The sequence below is a fragment of the Neomonachus schauinslandi genome, chromosome 8, assembly GCF_002201575.2.
Source record: "Neomonachus schauinslandi chromosome 8, ASM220157v2, whole genome shotgun sequence".
Taxonomy (NCBI): Eukaryota; Metazoa; Chordata; class Mammalia; order Carnivora; family Phocidae; genus Neomonachus; species Neomonachus schauinslandi.
In genome coordinates, this window is record NC_058410.1 from 74,501,082 (window position 1) to 74,516,238 (window position 15,157).

Below are 15,157 nucleotides of genomic sequence, written 5' to 3' on the forward strand. Positions count from 1 at the left end.
TGTGGTTCATATATACAATGGAATATTACTCAGCCATCAGAAAGGATGAATACCCACCATTTGCATCAACATGGATGGAACTGGAGAAGATTATGCTAAGTGAAATAAATCCAGCAGAGAAAGACAATTATCATATGGTTTCGTATGTGGAACATAAGGAATAGCGTGGAGGACCACAGGGGAAGGGAGGGAAAACTGAATGGGAAGAAATCGGAGATGGAGACAAACTGTGAGAGACTCTGGACTCCGGGAACCAAACTGAGGGTTACAGAAGGGGGGTGGGGGTGGGGGCATGGGATAACCAGGTGATGGGTATTAAGGAGGGCACGTGTGGTGATGAGCACTGGGTGTTATATGCAACTAATGAATCGTTGAACGCTACATCAAAAACTAATGATGTACTGTGTGCTGGCTGATTGAACATAATAATAAAGAAAAAGCAAAAAAGAAAAAAAATAGAAAGGGCCCATCCAACTGCTGAGGAGCAGAGCAGCTGCAGAGGACCCCCAACTGAACACGTAACAATGCGGGCTTTTGCAGTCGAAAGAGTGGCTGCTATTGGAGAAAAATACCTGGGAACTGGACACCACCTGTGCTGATAGCACTTGGAGACCTTCTGAGAAGTCAGGATTATAAACACTTTCTTATACTGGAGGTTCTGGAGCCATTGGTCCTGGCCAGCCCTTGTCAGCAATTGAGAGAGCTCCGCCAGGGGTCATCCAGGGGACAAATCTATTTGACTTTCTTCAGGCTGCCCCCTGGACCCAGGAGTTGAATCAGACATGAAGCTTTCCACCAGTGACATGAATGAATGGGCCTAAACATATAAAAAATTAGAAGAAAGAGTTGTTTGTTGACCTCCTTCACCTGCTTTCTGAGATTGGATGTGTAATCTACCTCTGGGATGAACCAAATTGTCTTTTTCCCAGAGTAATACTCAGGAGTCACTATTCTGCCATTGTGGGAAGCTTTCAGGGGCAGAGGAGGATGGCTGTAAAATCACCCAGTAAAAGTTAGCACATTTCTACCATCCAGGTTGTCTAAGAAGCATCAGGTGTGGTTACTGTGAGTGAACCCAACCATCACCTTGTTGGTGAACTTTTGCCAGACCCAGGGGAACAACCACGTCTACTCAGAGAAGCCTCTTGGGCTTTGGTAGCTCCAGGGGCAGTCTTCTCCAGGGGTACTGCTCATCCCATTCTCCCAGATTAATGACTACCAGGGTTTGTCTGCTATTACTTTCCTTCATATTATGTTCCAGCAAATCTTTTCGGTCCATTCTGGATTTTTGTATCAATCCATCAGTTATATTTCATTGCTTGTTTTCAAGCCTCATGTTTTATTCAGTAAGTGTTCATGTAAACAAGTAACATAGAATAATAATAGGGTTCTAATGGACATATTGGCTGAGTCTGGAAAGGCTTTAGAGAAGAGGGAGCATTTGAGGTCAGACTTGAAAGGTGGAAAAGCAAGGAAAACATTTTTGTCCATGGTGTCATGAAAGAATAAAAGACTGTTCTGTGTTCAGGCAATGGTGAAAATTTTTGTGTGGCTAGGAGTATAATAAGAATAGTAGGATAGGGGAAGGGAGGGAAAAATGAAACAAGACGAAACCAGAGAGGGAGACAAACCATAAGAGACTCTTAATCTCAGGAAACAAACTGAGGGTTGCTGGAGTGGAGGGGGGTGAGGGGGATGGGGTGGCTGGGTGATGGACATTGGGGAGGGTACGTGCTATGGTGAGCACTGTGAATTGTGTAAGAGTGATGAATCACAGACCTGTACCTCTGAAACAAATAATACATTATATCTTAAAAAAAAAAATAGTAGGAGATGGGGCACCTGGGTGGCTCAGTTGGTTAAGCATCTGCCTTCGGCTCAGATCATGATCCCAGAGTCCTGGGGTCTAGCCCCGCGTTGGGCTCCCTGCTCAGTGGGGAGTCTGCTTCTCCCTCTCCCTCTGCCGCTCCCCCTGCTTGTGTTCTCTCTCTCTCAAATAAATAAAATCTTAAAAAAAGCGCATCAACTTTAAGAAAATAGTAGGAGATAATTTGGGAGAGGAGTGTTGGAACAGGTGCCTCAATCATATATAAGGCTTTTTTTAAAAATCTATTTTATAGGGGAGGCACAGCAGGTCATAGGTGACCTACTCATGTTCATAATTTTAAAATCTCTTATAATTCTAATTTATATATTGAATAATGTTAATAGTATTTATATCTTTCATTTGCCTATCTTCACATCATTTTCTGCATTACCTAATTTCAAAACTAACAATATGAATGACACAGATCTGAAAATATTATAGTATTCAAATATTTAAAGATGAGGAAACTGAGGTATTGAGAGATGATATGATCTCACAGTTGAATGGCCGTGGTTAGATAATACCAGATCTTCTGATTTTTTATTCCATGTATTTGTTGGATCTTATGTGTGTATATGTATATAGGTTTTGGTTTTTATTCCCTTCAAATTATTGTGTTTTTCCTTTCTCCATAGGAGTTGGCTTTTACCCTGGAAGAGAGACAACAGTTGAATATTCATGGATTGTTGCCACCTTGCTTCATCAGTCAGGATCTCCAGGTTCTTAGAGTAATTAAAAATTTTGAGCGTCTGACCTCTGACTTTGACAGGTAACACATTCCTGAAGATGATTTTTAAATTTCTCTTAGGCAGTTGTCTGGTTTATTTTTTATTGGTTGAGAAAGTTAAAATATCTAGTGACTTGGAAAGAGTAGTCAAGTTTGAGACGAACTTACGTATAAATACAATGATGTTTTTAAAAATATTTTTTTAAAAACTATTTGAGAAAGAGCATGAGAGAGTGTGGGAAAGAGTGAGCATGAGCGGGGGTGGGGAGAGAGGGAGAAGCAGGCTCCCTGTTGAGCAGAGAGCCCCATGTGGGATTCGATCCCAGGACTTCAGGATCATGACCTGAGCCGAAGGCAGACGCTCAACCAACTGAGCCACCCAGGCACCCCCTTTTTAAAGATTTTATTTATTTGAGAGACAGAGAGAGACAGAGCACAAGCAGCGGAGAGGGGGAGGGGGAGTGAGAGAGGGAGAAGCAGACTCCTCGCTGAGCAGGGAGCCCGATGTGGAACTCAATCCCAGGACCCTGGGATCATGACCTGAGCCAAAGGCTGACACTTAACTGACTGAGCCACCCAGGTGCCCCATAAATACAGTGATGTTTTAAAAAAAATTTTACCCTTGGTAGGAGCATTGGAATAATATAAAATTCTCCTTTCTAAATATAACCTCAAAGAGACTGCTTTTCTCTTGTGATGAGATGGTTGCTGTGAAGGTGAATTATCAGGAAATGCCCTTTAAGACAGAGTAAAACAGGACATAATGGCTTTCAGTCAGACTTGAAGTTCATTGTAGATAAAAGCACACTTTTTCAACATCCAGGCTTGGTTCTAACACTACTGCAAACCTGGGTCACTTACTTTTAGAATTCGCTTCCATGTCTGCACAAAGATGAAGGTAATATTGTTCCCTACCTTTGGAATTGGGTAGCCTTCAGTTGAAATTCGGGCTGTGGTTCACTAGGGGCCTTAAGCAAACTATTGCAACCATTGCCATGACCACTGTGTCTGTCTTGCCCCGTACTTGCGGCTGGGCCCTTTCTTACTAAGGCACTGCAACTCTCTAAACCTGAGGTTTTTTTATTTGTGGGTTGAAAGAAATAATAGTTATTTGAAAATATTATTGCAAAGGTTGGAAGAGGTAGCAAACCAGTACCTAGTATTTGTATTAGTCAGGTTCTCCAGAGAAAAAGAACCAAAACATACACATATCCTGCTGGTTCTATAGAGAGAGGCTGACTGACTGACTGACTGACTGACTGATTGATTGATTTATTGATTGATTTTTAAGGAATTGGCTCACATCATTATGGAGCCTAGGTAAGTCCTAAATCTGCAGGCTGGAAACCAAGGGAAGAGTTGCAGTTCCAGTCCAAAGGCAGTCTGTTGGCAGAATTCCTTTTTGCTGGGGGGTTGAAGATTAGTAATAATTATGGAGTAGATGGGGCACCTGGGTGGCTCACTCAGTTGAGCAGCCGACTTTTGGTTTCAGCTCAGGTCGTGATCTCAGGGTCATGGGATTGAGCCCCGTGTTGGGCTCCACGCTCAGCAGGGTGGCTGCTTGAGGATTCTCTCCCTCTGCCCCTCCCTGACTTGTGCTGTCTCTTTCTCTCTTTCTCTCTCTAAGATGAATAAACAAATCTTTAAATAATAATAATTAGAATAATAATAATAATGGAGTAGCAGTCCAACTTCCCTTTGGTAGTCAGGATCAATCACCCCATCTAGTACAGTAACTCTTTTCTTTGCTTGTTGATCAAAGGCGTATGGTGGCCAAAGTGGCTAGCAGCAGTATTAACCTCCAGTTCAATGGAGTCATTGTCTCCTGGTAGAAACATTCCTCCCTTTGGAACTAAGACTTCTAGGCCAGTAGAGCAATAAGTTCATGGGGTCAGGAAGCTGAAATTTTGCTAGTGGGTCACTGGGGGTCATAGTGAGTGGTGCCACACACTTCCGTTTCCATCCCTTGATTCTTTGACCTGTGAATCCTGGCTAGGGAGAAATAGCACCATATAGTGACACTGATTCAGAGCATATATGGCATCCTGGAGAACACTGCCCCAGCTTTGCAGGTTGCCACCTACCTGGTGCTGTAACTGAGTCTTCAGAAGGCCATTCTGCCATTCTATCAAGGCAGCTGCTTCAGGATGGTGGGAAACATGGTGAATTCCATGAATATGGGCCCATTGCCACACTTCATTTACTCTCATTGGAAGTGAGTTCTTTGATTAATAGCAGTATTGTGTGGAATACTGTAATGGTGTTTAAGGCACTCTGTAAATCTTTGGATATAGTTTTGGCAGAAGTATTGTGTGTAGGGGAAACAAATCTGTATCCAGAATATTTATTCTAGTAAGAACTAACACCACACCTTCCATGATGGATGGAAGCAGTCCAGTGTAATTAGCCTGCCACCAGCTAGCTTGCTGATCACCCCCTAGAATGGCGCCATATCAGCTCTTTAGCATTGGTCTCTTCTCGCAGATGGGGTATTCAGCAGTGTCTCTAGCCAGGTTGGCTTTGGTGAGTGGAAGTCCATGTTGCTGAGCCCATGGATAACCTCCATCCCTGCCATGGCTACTTTTCATGAACCCATGAGTGAGGATGGGGACAGCTGGGGAAAGAGGCTGGCCTGTTTGCCTAATGTATATGTTTGCTGCTTCTTAAACTCCTTTATAATCCCTTTCATTTGTTCATAAGTCTTTCCTTCAGACTCTGATGTTTTTACTTTATATTCTTTTCCTGGGCCATTTACCTCTGCCTCGTAAGAGCTGGTCACATTCATGTTTTTACCACAGTCTGTTCCTCAAATATTTATTGAGCATCAACTGAGTGTCAGGTGTTCTTTGAGATATTGGGATTATCGACGATGATCTCTGCCCTCAGGGAACTTAGGTAAATTATTTTTTAAAATTATTAGATACTAAATAGTAAAATAATAAATTAATATGCTAGAAATTGACAGGTGCTGATGAAAAAAAGTAGGGTAAGAGGAGCTGAGAATGCTGGGGGTTAGGATGGTCAGTTTGTGTAGTTATATTGTTATATCAGTCGGGATAGACTTCATTGAGAAGGTGATTCATGAGCGAGTTATCAAAGGCAGTGAGGTAATTAACTACATGAGGAAATCTGAGGAATAGTGTTCTTCAGCCAGTATGTTCAAGGGTCAGCAGAGACCTGTGTCTGCAGCAGAATGAGCTAGGGGAAAATGGTAGGTTGGGAGGGGAAGTTAGCAAGTTAGTGGAGGACAGATTGTGAGTGGCTTTGAAGGCCACTAAAGGACTTTGGTCTTATTCTGGATGAGATGGGAGCCAGTCAGGGTTTTGAACAGATCAGCATGATCTGATCTGTATTTCAAAAAGACTGTCTGCAATGTTGAGAATAGAATATAGGCTGGAAGAATATTTAGGAGACTATCACAATTCAGGTAAGAGATTAGACCCAGGATGGTAGTAATGAAGGTGTACAGATTTTGGATATATGTTAAAGGTAAAGCCAACCTAATTTCCTAACATATTAGATATGGGTGTTAGAGAGCTTTCAGAGAAGAGGAGGAAGCAACAAAGAAACAGGAAAGGAATGACCAGTGAGACAGGAAAACCAAGAAAAATATGATGGCCTGGAAAAAGAGGGTATTGAGCTCTAAGGAAGGGCACCTGTGTCAGATGTTTTCACAGGTAAAATAAGATGAGGTCTGAGAATTGATCATTGATTTAGCAATGATGATTTCCACATTACTAAATCAGTTTTAGCATGCCTGAAAGTCATCATCTTCCCAGATGTTACAGGGTTTGCTATAACCCATCTATTTGCCAAACATTAGAATCCTTGGATCTCTGACTCCAAATTCTGTGCATTTTCAACTATTCCAGGGAATGGAAATCAACTTAAAAATGCTGGTAAGATTAAGTACAATTTTGCAAGACTATTTTAAGTTGTCCTGAGCAGTTTGGGTTTTATTCTATGAATTATCGAAGGTTACAGGTAACATGATAAGGTTGATGTTTAGAAAGAGAACTCTGGGTTAGAAATGCCTCTAGAAGGAAGAAGGCCATTTGATACAAACAATAAGTCTCTTGAACTTGTCTACCTTAGTAATTTTTAGGGTTGGTGCTAAATTCCTTATTTTCTACTTGTCATTTCCCTTCGTTATTCAGTACTACAAGTTACAGGATGAAGTCTGTTTACTTAGTTAAGTTAATGTTTAAATTATATCTATAGTGGTATTTTTATTTTAAAAAAGGGATAAAGTCTTTCCAGGTATTAAATAAAACTGTGCTGTTTCAGCAATGATTTTAACGTTTGAATGACAACTGCTCAGGTTTATGGTTCATTCTTTGAGGTGTTTAAGAATATTTCTAAAGTCTTTTTTGATCAGATGTCTTCTACGTGACATAAAAAATACTTTGTTGAAAAACGTTTATATTGGGGTGCCTGGGTGGCTCAGTTGGTTAAGCGACTGCCTTCAGCTCAGGTCATGATCCTGGAGTCCCGGGATCGAGTCCCGCATCGGGCTCCCTGCTCGGCAGGGAGTCTGCTTCTCCCTCTGACCCTCCTCCCTCTCATGCTCTCTGTCTCTCATTCTCTCTCTCTCTCAAATAAATAATAAAAATAAAAAATCTTAAAAAAAAAAAAACGTTTATATTTCTAAGCAGCTGTTTCATAACTTGTTGGAATATAGATCTCATTATGTCCAATTTCCACAGGTATCTTCTCTTAATGGATCTTCAAGACAGAAACGAAAAGCTCTTTTATAGTGTGCTAATGTCTGACATTGAGAAATTCATGCCTATTGTTTACACTCCCACTGTGGGTCTGGCTTGCCAGCAATATAGTTTAGCATTTCGGAAGCCAAGGTATGTAAACTTTGATTTTAAATACCCTTGTGTATTTAGTTTTTTGTAAAGTTTTTGCAGTTATTAAAAAAATTGTTGAATGGTATTTAAGTTTGGAAAAACCTAAATCAAATCTCATTTAAAAGAACTTCAGATATAAATTATGTAAACACTAAAAAATATATTTTCTTTCTAGATTTAAGATCATGGAAAAGTATTACAAACCTATTTAGGTTTCCTTTTATAGACAGTAAGTGAGCTTGTGTTTTGTTTGGAAAGAAAGTAATTAATTATAATTAAGCTTTTCTTTGAGATGTTAATTAACACTATTATGTATACATTTTAGAAGTTAAAGCAAGGATTCCAAATTTTTCTGAAAATGAATATATTTTCTAACTTAAGAGTTGGCATTAAAGTAGCTTTTTTGCTGATTTTCCTTAAGCGAAATAGTAGTAGCCTTTAAAGATGTGTAAAATATAGAATACAGTTTTTCTAAATCCATAGCTTTACTTTATTAATTACATTACTTTAAATACTTTTGAAACAGGGAATAATTGAAATAAATATTAATACTTTTCACAGCAACAAGAAAAGCTCAAGTTGAGTATATTTATGTTACAGTTCTGAATTTAAAGATAAAAAAAGAAATGTTTATAAATTTATACTGCAAATATAAAAGCCTATTAAAAGTACTTAGTTTTCAAAGTAAGAGTATTTGAAAAGAGTATTTGAGAAGAGTATTTCAAAGGTAATATTTGAAAGTTAGATTGAATATGTGGATTTCCTATAGATATATTGATATATTGGTAATATTTAGCACATTTGTGCCACATTACTCTGTATAAACAAAAGAATTAGCCGCAACATCCCTCTTATAAAGAAAATAATTAGATAAATATCTGTAGGTGGTGTCTTAAATAACATTAAAAGCACATATCTATATTGCATTTATAAAACAGTTTTATTAACAGTGAATAAATATTTTATTCATAGAGCAAGAGTTACAATTTAGCTGGTAATTGTATTGTGAAGATAATTTTGGGGAGCATAGTATATTTATTTGTTAATCATACAAATAATACATATTCGTTATTGAAAAAATGAGAAAATACGAATATACAGAAGGGAGAAATGCTTTAAGAATACCTAATGTCATCATACCAGAAAACCCGTAAATACAAATACATACTGTTTCCTTATACAAGGGATCATACTATATAAGCTCTTCCTTCCCTGTCTTTTCTGAGTGACGTCATGAACATCCCCATGTTTATAAAGTATATTTCTACATAAAGAATCTTAGTAAAAAGGATGAGTGTATAACACTTGGCTGTTTTAAAATGTAATTTAAGCATATTTTTTGAAATTCTAATTTTTTGTGAGATCCTGAGAAATGCTAACAACTATAGATGTAGAAGAGTGTAGCTGAAGGTATTTGGGTTGACATAGATGTCTTAATAGCAGCAATTATTTTTTGAGCATTTACTATGCACTAGATGATTTTTTAAGGGCTTAGGGTACATGTAAAATCTAAGAGCAGAAGAGATAGGGAGATAAAAAAATAATTGTCTAGAATGTTTGAGGGTAAAAAGTGTTAGAAAGAAAAACTAGAGCAGGAAAGAGCGATTTGGAGAGTCAATTTCTTTGTGGGGGGCAGTTGCAATTTTAAATAAAGTGGGCAGAAAATGCTAGTACAGGAGTGAGGGGGTGGTCAGGTAGATACAAAAGGAACCGTGTGCAAGGCAGGAGGACTGGTCAGTGCCAAGGCCCTAAAGGGGAACATGCCTGGGGATGAGAAGCAACATAGAAGCCAGTGTGCTGGCAGTGTGAGAGAGGGAGGAGTGGGGGAGGTCACTGATGGAAAATAAATGAGAAGGTACAGAACCTGGAGTTTCTTGTAGGTTAGAGAACATTGGCTTTTACTATTAGTTAAATGGATAGAAGAATAAGATAGCTAGTTAGCCGGCTAGTGCAGTAAACCCAGTGAGAGAGGATGGTGTTTCAGATTAGGGCAGCATTGTAATTAGGGATAATGGAATTATTCTGGATAAATAAAAAAAATCATGAGGATTTCCTGTTGGATTGGAGGCTCCCTGGAGCAGTGGTTAGAAGTATGGCCTCTGGAGTAGATTGCCTGTTTTTCATGTACTTGATTTTGCTACTTGTTTGAGTCTTTAATAAATTATTGACTGTTTTTATGCTTCAGTTTCCTCTGTAATCTGGGATTAAACTACAGCCCACCATCCTTTATCTACATATTTAAAATTTAAATATTAAGAAAATTCTCCTTTGGGATAAACTTGATCTGTCTGAACCCATTTGGTGGCAAGTGGAACTGAATTTATACACAGATATTTATAGTATTTATCTGACTCAGTGTCATCTGTTTTTCTTTAAAAGTGTTAATGTATTTGATTACATGGGGATTTGTAAAAACTAAATTGATACATAAAGGGAAAGGGAAGAGGTAGCATAGCATTTGTAGCAAAATGCTCACAAATGTTGAATGTAGGTGGAGATATTCATCTTATTTGTTCAGCTTTTCCACAGTATTTGAAATTTAGGTAAAGAAATGCTTTACTGACAGAAAAAGTAAAGTTCCTAAAATTATTTCTATATGATTTCTTTATGGCAGTTTTTTTGTCATGTTGATTTTTAATGTGTATATCATGCTAGACTTCTGATGATTTTGAAATTATTTAATGGAATAATTCTCCTGGCTTCTCCCATGACTATAAAAAAAGGAACCTATTTAAAAATGTGTTATGTGGCATATATATTTAGACATTGTATTTAATTGGAAAGGAAATTGAGATTCTGTTTGAATAATGATGGATCTTCAGACCTTAGTTAGCTTGTACACTATTTTTTAAAGCCAAAATTGGCAGATGTCTATTAAGTCTTTCCTATTGCAACAGCAAGTATTCTAAGACATTCAGAAAATGAACAGGAGGATTATACCCCTTGTTACATTTACTTTGTGTATTTGATGATAGCAATTAGGAACATAATAAGCGAAAATTAGGGGATAATAGTCCAAGTACTGAGCTTAATACAGTTGCAAAGAGATATATCTTTGTGGGTGTGTGTTTATGTGTGTTTATTTTATTTTTTTATTAACACATAATGTATTATTTGGTTCAGGGGTACAGGTCTCTGATTCATCACTCTTACACAATTCACAGTGCTCACCATAGCACGTACCCTCCCCAATGTCCATCACCCAGCCACCCCATCCCCCTCACCCCCCTCCACTCCAGCAACCCTCAGTTTGTTTTCTGAGATTACGAGTCTCTTATGGTTTGTCTCCCTCTCTGGTTTCATCTTGTTTCATTTTTCCCTCCCTTCCCCTATGATCCTCTGTCTTGTTTCTCAAATTCCTCAGATCAGTGAGATCATATGATAATTGTCTTTCTCTGATTGACTTATTTTGCTTAGCATAATACCCTCTAGTTCCATCCACGTCTTTGCAAATGGCAAGATTTCAATTTTTTGATGGCTGCATAATATTCCATTGTATATATATATATATATATATACCACATCTTCTTTATCCATTCATCTGTCGATGGACATCTTGGCTCTTTCCACAGTTTGGCTATTGTGGACATTGCTGCTATGAACATTGGGGTGCACATGCTCCTTCGGATCACTACATTTGTATCTTTGGGGTAAATACCCAGTAGTGCAATTGCTGGGTTGTAGGATAGCTCTATTTTCAACTTTTTGAGGAACCTCCATACTGTTTTCCAGAGTGGCTGCACCAGCTTGCATTCCCACCAACAGTGTAGGAGGGTTCCCCTTTCTCCACATCCTCGCCAACATCTGTCATTTCCTGACTTGTTAATTTTAGCCATTCAGACTAAATGGTATGAGGTGGTATCACATTGAGTTTTGATTTGTATTTCCCTAATGCCGAGTGATGCTGAGCACTTTCTGTTGGCCTTTTGGATGTGTTCTTTGCAGAAATGTCTGTTCATGTCGTCTGCCGATTTCTTGATTGGATTATTTGTTCTTTGGGCGTTGAGTTTGATAAGTTCTTTATAGATGTTGGATACTAGCCCTTTATCTGATACGTCATTTGCAAATATCTTCTCCCATTCTGTCAGTTGTCTTTTGGTTTTGTTGACTGTATCCTTTGCTGTGTAAAAGCTTTTTATCTTGATGAAGCCCCAATAGTTCATTTTTGCCCTTGCTTCCCTTGCCTTTGGCGATGTTTCTAGGAAGAAGTTGCTGCGGCTGAGGTCGAAGAGGTTGTTGCCTATGTTCTCCTCAAGGACTTTGATGGATTCCTGTCTCAGTTTAGGTCTTTCATCCATTTTGAGTCTATTTTTGTGTGTGGTGTAAGGAAATGGTCCAGTTTCATTCTTCTGCATGTGGCTGTCCAATTTTCCCAACACCATTTGTTGAAGAGACTGTCTTTTTTCTTTGGACATTCTTTCCTGCTTTGTCAAAGATGAGTTGACCATAGAGTTGAGGGTCCATTTCTGGGTTCTCTATTCTGTTCCATTGATCTATGTGTCTGTTTTTGTGCCAGTACCATACTGTCTTGATGATGACAGCTTTGTAATAGAGCTTGAAGTCTGGAATTGTGATGCCAACAGCTTTACTTTTCTTTTTCAACATTCCTCTGGCTATTCTGGGTCTTTTCTGGTTCCATACAAATTTTAGGATGATTTGTTCCATTTCTTTGAAAAAGGTTGATGGTATTTTGATAGGGATTGCATTAAAAATGTGTAGATTGCTCTAGGTATTATAGACATTTTCACAATATTTGTTCTTCCAATCCATGAGCATGAAACGTTTTTCCATTTCTTTGTGTCTTCCTCAGTTTCTTTCATGAGTATTTTATAGTTTTCTGAGTACAGATCCTTTGCCTCTTTGGTTAGATTTATTCCTAGGTATCTTATGGTTTTGGGTGCAATTGTAAATGGGATTGACTCCTTAATTTCTCTTTCTTCTGTCTTATTGTTGGTGTATAGGAATGCCACTGATTTCTGTGCATTGATTTTATATCCTGCCACTTTACTGAATTCCTGTATGAGTTCTAGCAGTTTTGGGGTGGAGTCTTTTGGGTTTTCCACATAAAGTATCATATATCAGGGTGAGAGTTTGACTTCTTTCTGATTCGGATGCCTTTTATTTCTTTTTTTGTCTGATTGCTGAGGCTAGGACTTCTTTTTTTTTTTTTTTTTTTTTTAATTTTTTTTAATTTTTTTAATTTTTTTTTTTAAAGATTTTATTTATTTATTTGACAGAGAGAATGAGAGACAGAGAGCACGAGAGGGAGGAAGGTCAGAGGGAGAAGCAGACTCCCTGCCGAGCAGGGAGCCCGATGCGGGACTCGATCCCGGGACTCCAGGATCATGACCTGAGCCGAAGGCAGTCGCTTAACCAACTGAGCCACCCAGGCGCCCAGGACTTCTAATACTATGTTGAACAGCAGTGGTGAAAGTGGACATCCCTGCCATGTTCCTGACCTTAGGGGGAAAGCTCTCAGTTTTTCCCCATTGAGAATGATACTTGCTGTGGGTTTTTCATAGATGGCTTTTATGATATTGAGGTATGTACCCTCTATCCCTACCCTGTGAAGAGTTTTAATCAAGAAAGGATGCTGTACTTTGTCAAATGCTTTTTCTGCATCTATTGAGAGGATCATATGGTTCTTGTTCTTTCTTTTATTAATGTATTGTATCACATTGATTTGCGGATGTTGAACCAACCTTGCAGCCCAGGAATAAATCCCACTTGGTTGTGGTGAATAATCCTTTCAAGGTACTGTTGGATCCTGTTGGCTAGTATTTTGGTGAGAATTTTTGCATCCATGTTCATCAGGGTTATTGGTCTGTAATTCTCTTTTTTGATGGGTTCTTTGTCTGGTTTTGGGATCAAGGTAATGCTGGCCTCATAAAATGAGTTTGGAAGTTTTCCTTCCATTTCTGTTTTTTGGAACAGTTTCAGAAGAATAGGTATTAATTCTTCTTGAAATGTTTGGTAAAATTCCCCTGGGAAGCCATCTGGCCCTGGGCTCTTGTTTGCTGGGAGATTTTTGATCACTCCTTCAATTTCCTTGCTGGTTATGGGTCTGTTCAGGTTTTCTGTTCCTTCCTGGTTCAGTTTTGGTAGTTTATACATTTCTAGGAATGCATCCATTTCTTCCAGATTATCTAATTTGCTGGCATATAGTTGCTCATAATATGTTCTTATAATTGTTTGTATTTCTTTGGTGTTGGTTGTGATCTCTCCTCTTTCATTCATGATTTTATTTATTTGGGTCCTTTCTCTTTTCTTTTTGATAAGTCTGTTCAGGGGTTTATCAATCTTATTAATTCTTTCAAAGAACCTGCTCCTAGTTTTGTTGATCTGTTCTACTGTTCTTTTGGTTTCTATTTCATTGATTTCTGCTCTGATCTTTATTATTTCTCTCTCCTGCTGGGTTTAGGCTTTATTTGCTGTTCTTTCTCCAGCTCCTTTAGGTGTAGGGTTAGGTTGTGTATTTGAGACCTTTCTTCTTTCTTGAGAAAGGCTTGTATTGCTATATACTTTCCTCTCAGGACTGCCTTTGCTGCATCCCAAAAATTTTGAACAGTTGTGTTTTCATTTTCATTTGTTTCCATGAATTTTTTAAATGCTTCTTTAATTTCCTGGTTGACCCATTCATTCTTCAGTAGGATGCTCTTTAGCCTCCATGTATTTGAGTTCTTTCCGACTTTCCTCTTGTGATTGAGTTCTAGTTTCAAAGCATTGTGGTCCAAAAATATGCAGGGAATGATCCCAATCTTTTGGTACCAGTTGAGACCTGATTTGTGACCCAGGATGTGATCTATTCTGGAGAATGTTCCATGGGCATTAGAGAAGAATGTGTATTCTGTTGCTTTGGGATGGAATGTTCTGAATATATCTGTGAAGTCCCATCTGGTCCAGTGTATCATTTAAAGCCTTTATTTCCTTGTTGATCTTTTGCTTAGATGATCTGTCCATTTCAGTGAGGGTAGTGTTAAAGTCCCCTACTGTTACTGTATTGTTATCGATGTGTTTCTTTGCTTTTGTTATTAATTGCCTTATATAATTGGCTGCTCCCATGTTAGTGGCATAAATATTTATAATTGTTAGATCTTCTTGTTGGATAGACCCTTTAAGTAGGATATAGTGTTCTTCCTCATCTCTTATTACAGTCTTTGGTTTAAAATCTAATTTTTCTGATATAAGGATTGCCACCTCAGCTTTCTTTTGGTGTCCATTAGCATGGTAAATGGTTTTCCCCTCACTTTCAACCTGGGGGTGTCTTTGGGTCTAAAATGAGTCTCTTGCAGACAGCATATCGATGGATCTTGTTTTATTCATCCAATCTGATACCCTGTGTCTTTTGATTGGGGCATTCAGCCCTTTTACAGTCAGGGTAACTATTGAAAGATATGAATTTAGTACCATTGTATTGCCTGTAAGGTGACTGTTACTGTATATTGTCTGTGTTCCTTTCTGGTCTATATTACTTTTAGGCTCTCTCTTTGCTTATAGGACCCCTTTCAATATTACTTGTAGAAGCCATGAATTCTGTGTGTATTCCCCTAGCGCTGGAGTTTTGCAGTTCTCATTGCTCATTACACTTGGTCTTGACTGGATGTTCTTGCTGATCTTCTGGGGGACAGGACTGTTGCAATGATTCTCAGATGTCTTTGCCTGAGGCAGAATTGCCCTACCCTTGCCGGGGCCAGGCTAAGTAATTTG

The 15,157-nt window shown here is 38.6% G+C and overlaps 1 protein-coding gene across 1 annotated transcript in view; it reads left to right on the plus strand.

Moving 5' to 3' along the window:
- The window catches only part of ME1 (malic enzyme 1), a 215,623-nt gene that overhangs the window by 39,847 nt on the left and 160,619 nt on the right, over positions 1–15,157 (plus strand). The window contains exons 4-5 of the mRNA XM_021693605.2: positions 2,503–2,636; positions 7,301–7,450. Of these exons, the coding sequence (XP_021549280.2) occupies positions 2,503–2,636; positions 7,301–7,450 (284 nt within the window). The remainder of the gene's footprint in view (positions 1–2,502; positions 2,637–7,300; positions 7,451–15,157) is intronic.